At 34.3% G+C, this 8938-nt stretch overlaps 2 protein-coding genes across 2 annotated transcripts; both read right to left on the bottom strand.

Moving 5' to 3' along the window:
• Positions 1-798: 798 nt before the first annotated feature.
• On the bottom strand, positions 799-2717 carry LOC111904508 (cytochrome P450 71AU50). The gene is made up of 2 exons (XM_023900263.3): positions 1694-2717; positions 799-1622 (listed from the first exon to the last, which is right to left on the bottom strand). The coding sequence occupies exons 1-2, from the start codon at positions 2681-2683 to the stop codon at positions 999-1001; spliced, it is 1614 nt and encodes a 537-aa protein (XP_023756031.1). The 5' UTR covers positions 2684-2717; the 3' UTR covers positions 799-998.
• A 4188-nt stretch (positions 2718-6905) lies between these two features.
• LOC111903772 (cytochrome P450 76C1) lies at positions 6906-8695 on the bottom strand. The gene is made up of 2 exons (XM_023899532.3): positions 7688-8695; positions 6906-7592 (listed from the first exon to the last, which is right to left on the bottom strand). Exons 1-2 carry the CDS (start codon positions 8639-8641, stop codon positions 6972-6974), a joined length of 1575 nt encoding a protein of 524 aa, XP_023755300.1. The 5' UTR covers positions 8642-8695; the 3' UTR covers positions 6906-6971.
• Positions 8696-8938: the final 243 nt, after the last annotated feature.

Below are 8938 nucleotides of genomic sequence, written 5' to 3' on the forward strand. Positions count from 1 at the left end.
TGTTCCATTGAACTACTAGAGTTTAATGCATTATAGAATAAAAATGAGTAGAATTGTATGAAACAGTGAATGATGATGTGGCACTCAATTGAACTCTATTGAGTTCAAAGCATTGTGGATGCCCTAAGCCATATTCTTGTCGGCCTTAACGCCCAAATAACGGGCTTGTACCCTCTAGTCTAATAGAACTTAAAACTATCCTTCTAATAATCAAATGTTTGCCCTTGACCAAAAACAACCAATTCATTAAAAGACATAATTTAATGGGTTTTAAACCATTCCAATTTCTTTGATTTTTTTTCCACCAAACACAATTTTATTAGAATTTACATTCTAATTCCTCCAAACTCTTACGAAAACTGTGAACGAAATACATTCTTACCATATTAAAACCCTGTCCAACTCAGTTGCCTCTCATAATCTTGTGATATATGAGGTGCAACTTTTTGTCCTTCCTTGTAATGAATATTCGTAAGAAACGGTGCCCAATTTGGATGGGTTGGGTGGTGTTGTAATTCTTTTTATTAAATGATCTTGTTTGTATCCCGAAAATTCTCGCTAGCTTTTTTTCATAAAAATCTGGCTGTTCTACACAAATTGTTTAATTTCTTCGGTGACTTTATTTTTGTGGGTGGATATCCTGCTAGTCTCGCATATGATTGTGTCAATCCCTATTCCGTACACCATGTAAAAATTGTGTTTTCTTGACTGAAAAATAAATAAATACCAATGTTACAAAAGTTACCTCAGAATCACACCCCATTATATCATTATATATATGACTGCAAATACATCAGATCAGAGAATGGTATTTGGTTTCCTTCACATCCTTTCCAAAGTTGATATGTAATGCGATGAACAGAAACAGATAACCACAAAAGAACAGAATTTCAGGAAATGTTTTTACAAAACATAATTCCAAGAAATAAAGAGATTGAAGCAGGAAGTTACATTCTTTTTATGTTAACAATAATAGCCTTTAACTATATTAGTAATCTTTAATAAGAAGAGTAGAGGCTTGCATCAGATAATCTTTGAGAGGGTACAGCTATTAGTGGCTTCCTTTTCTTTGTCACAAGTCCAAACTCATCAGAAAGCTCAAACTCTTCATCTTTTGGCAAACTCCACTCAAACGAGTGCAACAACGATGCTAATATATACATCAACATCTTCTCCCCAAGTGAGATTCCCGGACATATTCTTCTCCCTACTCCAAATGGCAAAAACTTTAAATTATTTCCATTGTAATCCCATTTGCTGTTCAAGAATCTCTCCGGCTTGAACTCCAATGGATTAGGCCAGTTCTTGGGATCCCGATGGATTGCCCAAATGTTAAGATAGACAATACTACCCTTTGGAATGATGTATCCACCTACCATGCAGGATTCATCTGGGCATCTTTGAATTAGGAGAGGAAGTGGAGGGTGTACCCTGAATGTCTCCTTGATGACTGCATCCAAGTATGTCAATTTGGGTAGATGAAATTCTTGAACAATGTTCATGCCGATAACCTTTGTTAATTCCTCCTGAACCTTTCTCATTACATCTGGATTATGCAAAATTTCTGCCATCACCCATTCTACCATTGTTGATGTTGAGTCTGTTGCCGCAACCACTATGTTCTGTTATATAGCAATTTCTCTATCATTAGTATAAGTTCGTTTTAGAAAGAATAAAACCAAGAGAGACTTACAATTAACAGGGCCTTAATTTGAATGATGTTGATTGCCTTTGGAGCATCTTTCTGCTCTTTAAGCTCTAACAACATTTCCACAAAATCCTTCCTTCGATCTTCATCAACAATTCCCTCGATTTTACTGGAGTTGGCTTTGATTCTTTCTTGGATAATCTTTTCAAATATCCGATCAACATATTCCAGTTGCTTCTGCATTTCTCGCTGCCTTCCTTGTAGATCAAACCACGATAGGATTGGGAGAAAATCAGATAGGTTTGGCGCTCCTATCAACTCAATGATCTTGAACTCAACTTCTCGAAACCCATCTCCAATATCACTAGAATCCTTCGCTTCACCAGATTTGCTACAACCCCATAACATGCTTGTCACCACGTTGACCTCAGTCATGAAAGCAATTTCATTAACATCGATCTTTTCACCAAGCTTAGTGTAAACTTCGTTCACAGTCTTTCTCACTTCATGTGTTCGAAAACTCTGACATGAATTGACATTTGCACTGCTCAACACATGACTAACCAAAAGTTGACGCATGTTACGCCAGTGTTTGTTGTTGTTGGACCATACAATATCGTTCCCACCATAAGTGATGGTCAACGCTGTGAGTGGTGGGCTGCGGTTAGCAAACGTCTGGTCAAGGTCATGACCCACGACCTTTACAAAGTCAATCGAGTTCACCACAACATGAAGCTTTCTTCCAAGCCGGAGACTGAATATGGGTCCATATCGGTGAGCCATCTCTGTGAATCTTTCATGCAAATTGGAGCCAAGAAACGGGAGGTAGCCTACAACAGGTAAGCCGAAGGGACCTGGTGGTATGCGCTTTCTGGAATACGAAACTTTCCATTTGTACCATAGAATTAGTAGTGTCGGAACTGAAATGGTGAGAACTGTGCGAGCGAGTTCGTCTCTTTGGTTCTCGACTTCCCACCACCATAACCAGAAGGTGCCGATGGTGAGATAAATCTTATATCCAAGTTCTAATATCATTTTTGCTACAAATGATCATATGTAACTTATGAATTGAAGAACTTTGCTAATCATTATATATTTATATATAGATGGTGGATTGTGGTTTGGTTAATTTACCAACCTTATATTATTTAGCGGATAACTTAAAACCAATAACTTTGCATGTTTGTTGATCCTGTTGATGAAGTGAATGAATAAATGATAATATATACTTTGTCAATAAAAAAGTTTATCAAAGATTAGTCTCTTAATATATAATAAGAAACACATGTGCATCAAGTTGTTTCAACTTAGGCTCGTGAGGTAATTATGTTCATATCGGGCATTTCATTAATTTACTTTTATTTGATAAAGATATACATATATACGAAATATTGTAGTTAAAACTCGATTGATTTACGCTACAATGTTAAGACTTTTTTTATGATCAATTTATATATCGAAAAAAAAAATAGTAATTTATGTAGCATTTTTTTCATGAATTTGTACAATAATTTTGGTATTTTTTATCAACTTTTATTGGTTTGTCCAAAAGCTGATCTTAATTACTAAATACATGAATTGGTAAAATATGATTGTCTAAATTAATAAAAAATCTGTTTCTTACATATCTTGATAAAATCTATAATTTGCTTACACAAACTAGTTATGGACCCTACGTTTTATCCAAAATAAAATTCAACATACAACTTGTAATTTCTTTAATTTATTCTCACTATATAATGACTCTTCATTTTTCTAGTGGGCCATTGATATATGACAATCATCCTGTGTTCAGGTTTGTTGGTCTTGAGTTGGTGGATTGACCCTTGAGAAAACATGACCCGGACCCGAACCATATAAATAAACGACCAAACGTGTAACCTTTAATTATACGGGTTTAAAAGTCTGCAGGTCATGCATATATAATCGTGTTCATGGGTGACCGTATTCGAGTTTACAGGTCATATATATAAACGAGTTTGCGGGTCATCATCGGGTTTCTTTGTCACCGTCGTGTAAGAGGAGTATGTATATATTACTTTTATTTATTTTTAACATGTTTCATAATATTATAAAGTTATTTGCCTCTATTTTTAATCAATAAAGCTTGTGTTTATAAGTAAAATTTTTGGTAGAATATCTTATTGAAAAGACGTCAAACATAATTACTAACTGAAATATATTATCAAAATTGAAATAATATTTACCCTTACTCTTATACCAAATAAACTGGTTGGCAAGTCAATCCAAAAATAACCTGAAACCGTTTAAGTACAACTCAAACCCGTTTATTTGCACATTCGGTTCGTGTGATGTTTCATATCATATCGAGAATTGTCAACCTTAATATATACTCCTTTCATCCCAAAATTATTGTCCACGTTTGACTTTTTAAGTCTCTTTTGTTCAACTTTGACATTAAATAATTTATGTTTTGTTATATAGTTTTTTATGCAAGATATTTGAATCAATTGTTTTTTAAATGTATTTCTATTGTTATAAGTTTCATCACAAATTATATAACACAAATAAAGTTATTTATGGTCAAAGTTGACATGGAAAGACTTCGAAAGTCAAACACGGACAATAATTTTGGGACGGAGGAAGTACTATTTACATAATCAAATTGGAACGATAGATTAAGATTTCCCGATTAGTAAAAGTAAAAAAGGAAATACCTAAAATTAGTTTTATATATAATAAGTTATTTTATATGTTTTTTAAAATATTGTAACTACAAGCAATTTGATTAAGTAACATATGATATGATTAGACAAATAATACCAAAGTAAACAATATTTGAATTCCTTGATTTTAAAGTATTATTTGTGTTGGTAAATCACATTAAGGGGTAATTTGATAGTTGTTAAATGAGTTAGAAGGTGACTGGATTAGAAGTTCTGACTGAATTAATTTCTGACTGAAACTTGTTTGATTTGTATTTGACTAACTGTGCAAAATAACTATATTATTCTCAAACAACATGTTTTATAATAATTCATTTAGAGAACATTATATGATTTTTTTTCACTTTGACAATATGTAAACATATTATTTTAAGTTGACAAATATCAGTTCAACACAAAGATAAAATATGATAGACCAAATTAAATTGAATCCAAATAGGAGGTAACATGTTTTTGCCTTTGTCACATTTGACACATTTTTGGCTGATCTCTTTTATCCTTTTTATGGGCTTTGTTGGCAATAGTTATGGCATCTTCTAATTGTTTTCCCGCAAAAATTAATCTCCCTTGGAACACATCTCACACAATCTTCACCATCCTCCACCAAATCCTAGTAGTATAAACAAACACAAATCTTAATAGTCAATAATCCATAATACTTTTATATATTTGGCTCATGACAAACAAACACATAAGAAAAATAACTACTATAAAAAAATCCAATTTTAGAGATAAAAACAAGAAGCCTCTTTTTTTATTGTGCTTATCTAACCGCATATCCTTAGAAGCATCGTCTAGTCACTCGATGCATTTAGGAGAAGAGAAGATTTAAATGATGAATCTTCTTCATCATCATCATCCTAGCACGATGATTGGTTGATATGTTACATTATAATGGAGTCTATATATTTCATTCTAATAACCAATTATTTTCATGGAAACTAATATATAAAGAAAGAAATCAAAATGAATGTATGATGAAAGAATCAACATCATGACCAGAACTCAAAAGCCATAGCAAAAGAGAGGTAAAAGTTGTTTAATTAGAGCTCACAAATAGTTTAATTTCATAGTAACTAAGAATAATTTCATAGTACCTTCCGTGATCTATGTTCAAAATCAATGCAAATCCACAAACTACAAAGCTCCAAAAAAATCCATGTTAAGAGAGTTCTAGTGAATCCGAAAAGTTGAGAGAAATAAAGGAAGAAAATCATGAAGATGGAAGAAAGTGAGTTGCATTAAACAGAAGAATGATAGTTTACCGTTGGACTTGGTGAGATCGTTAATTGCTAGATAACGATAGCGAGCACAGGAGTAAGAGAAAGTTAATGCTGAAGAACGAGAGTCGTCGTGTTTTTTTTGGAGGAGCGATCTGGTCGTTCGTTAAGGGAAAGAAGAAAAGAAAACTTGTTTTTGGAATGAGGATGGGTGGTGGTGGAAGGAAAAGCTTCATAGATTGATTCAAAGAGATGCAGTGCTTGCGTCAAGGGCAAGGGCAAAACACGTCCATTTTCTAGTCAACTTTTTTTTCCAGAGAACCAAATCAAAGCATCATGGACAGACTGTGGACCGAGTAAGCTGTAAAATAGATGGTATCAAACACACTAACCGAACCAGGTCAGTAAGAAATCAAACAACCCCTAAAAGAGGTTTAGTATCTATTCCAATATCTATTTTTGAGTTATGGATAGTATATTGGGAGTAATAATTAGTTTAATAATTTTTTTAATTACATAACAAAATTAGTCAATGTTGTTGCTCATTTTTAACTATTAAAATTGAAAATTAAAAAGATATTGGTATGTATTTATTATTAATTTGTACCAACCAAACTAGTTGGCATCATATTTGGTATGATAGTGGTATCAAAATTTTTGTACCAAAGTACCATGTTTACCAATAATTCTTTCAATTTTTTTGAGTAAGAAAATAAAAACACTAACTTATATAACTCTCATATCGAGAGTTATAAATTAATAATGGTAAACTATATAAATGTCATTATTTTTTGTTTTTTTAGTGATTATGACACTGTTTTTTTTAAGACACTGGGTTTCCATATTTGTACTTTTCTTTTGAGTCTCACGATACATTGAGGGTTGGTCCATATTTTGGGTTTCTTCCCCGATATATTTTTAGGTTCGAGGTATGAGTTATGTTTCAAGGCTTTCATTAGTTAATTTTTCGTTTTGGGTTTGACGGAATTGGCTTTTGAGAATGAAATTTGTGATTTGTTAGATATATGAAAACTTGGCTAATTTGAGTTGAAATTAATTAATTATAAGAATATTGATGTATACACTTGCCCTCATATGGGTGGCGATTGGTTAACACAAGTCATTATTGTCGGCTAATTATGACTACATATTGTTGGCCAAATCTTTTACCAAAATGTAAAGATAAACTTATATTGTTTGTCAAATTAAGGGTCCAATGATATGTTAAATTACCCACTAATAAGCAATAATGCCTATTTCTTTAATATTATTTCAATTTGAGTGACCAGGGACAATAATTATCAAGCATCATCGATCTCCCCTCTAATCCCAAGGGACTATACAATAAAGTTTTTAAGAGTTAAGATCTTAATTAAGTCCACTTAGAATATCTTATTTATTTACAAATATATTATATCATAAGTAGAGGCTTTCATCCGATAGCCTTTGAGAGGGTATAGCAACAAGGGGTTTCCTTTTCTTCGTCACAAATCCAAACTCATCAGAAAGATCAAACTCTTCATCGTCTTCCGGCAACTTCCACTCAAATGAATGCAATAACGATGCCAAAATATACATCAACATCTTCTCCCCCAACGGAATTCCCGGGCATATTCTTCTCCCTGATCCAAATGGTAAAAACTTCAAATTGTTTCCATTGTAATCCCATTTTCCCTTCAAGAATCTCTCAGGTTTAAACTCAAATGGATTCACCCAGTTCTTAGGGTCATGATGAATCGCCCAAACATTAATATAGACGATACTACCTTTTGGAATAAGGTACCCACCCACATTGCAAGTTTCATCTGGGCTTCTTTGGATTAGGAGAGGAAGCGGTGGGTGTACCCTCATTGTCTCCTTCACGACTGCATCTAAATATGATAGTTTTGGAAGAAGATGTTCTTCGACAATGTTCATGCCGAAAACCTCTGTTAACTCTTCTTGAATCTTTGTCTTTACCCCTGGATTATGCAAAATTTCAGTCATCACCCATTCCACCATGGTCGATGTTGTGTCAGTTGCTGCAGTCAAGATATCCTGTTTTGAAAAAAAAAAACAATTTTACTATGAATATTTGTTCTTAAATAGTTACAAAAAAATAATAATAATAAGTGTATATAAACACGACGTACAAATAGAAGGCCCTTTATTTGATCCATGTTAAGTGAGGTTGGAGAATCTTTTTGATCTTTAATCTCCAACAAGATTTGCAGAAAATCTTTCCTTCCAATTTCCTCAAGTTCTCCCTCCATTTTAGCTTTGATTCTTGCTTCCACAATCGTGTCAAAAATCCGATCAAGATGAACCTTTAGCTTCTCCATTTCTCTCTTCCTTCCCTGTAGATCGAACCATGACAACATCGGGATAAAATCAGATACATTTGGTGCTCCAAGAAGCTCGATTATCTTGAACTCAACTTCTCGGAATCCATGTAAGACACCACCGGGATCATTCTCTTTACCGGACTTACTCCGACCCCATAACATGCTTGTCACAACTTCAAGTTCTGTATCGAAAGCAACTTCATTAACATCAACCTTCGTCCCAATCTTGGCGTAAACATTTCTAACTGTCTTTCTCACTTCTTCTGTTCGAAAAACCTGACATGAATCAAGATTTGCGTTGCTCAAAACTTGGCTCACCAAAAGCTTACGCATAGTACGCCAGTGAGTGTTGTTGTTGGACCATGCTATATCCAGTGCACCGTAGGTGATGGTTAGGGCGGTGACCGGAGGACTCCGGTTAGCAAAGGTCTGGTCAAGATCACGAGCCACGACTTTTGCGAGGTCTACGGAGTTCACCACTACATGGAACTTTCTTCCGAGCCACAGGCTGAATATGGGGCCATAACGGTGGCTCATGTCGGTGAATCTTTGGTGTAAATTGGAGGTGAGAAAGGGGAGGTAGCCTACCACCGGTAAGCCGGAGGGACCTGGTGGCAAGGGAAGTGTGGTGTTTCTGTTGTAGGATGACGTCAGTTTGTGCCATAGAAGTAGTATTATCGGAACGGAAACTGTGAGAATATTCCGGGAAAGGTTGTCTCTTTCGTTGTCGACCTCCCACCACCATAACCAGTAGTTAATCATTGTGTTATAAATGAATTGAAATTATCTCTGGTATCTTATATGGACCTTATGAAGCTTGTTATATATATGGCAATAAATAAATAGTGGATTTTTGACCACCGGTATGAGGTGTCCCTAAAGTATACGACACTAATAAGGTGGCAGCAAGTCCAAATCAACTGGACTGAATTGTAGTTTTAATACACGTTACGTGAAGATGAGAATTTTCTTTCTTTGTTTAACGGTAGATGCATGAAACAAACAAAAATGGGAGAATCTATCTACAATAGATATGGGGATGTTTTTATCTTTTCAAAA

This window comes from Lactuca sativa, chromosome 6, assembly GCF_002870075.4.
Source record: "Lactuca sativa cultivar Salinas chromosome 6, Lsat_Salinas_v11, whole genome shotgun sequence".
NCBI lineage: Eukaryota > Viridiplantae > Streptophyta > Magnoliopsida > Asterales > Asteraceae > Lactuca > Lactuca sativa.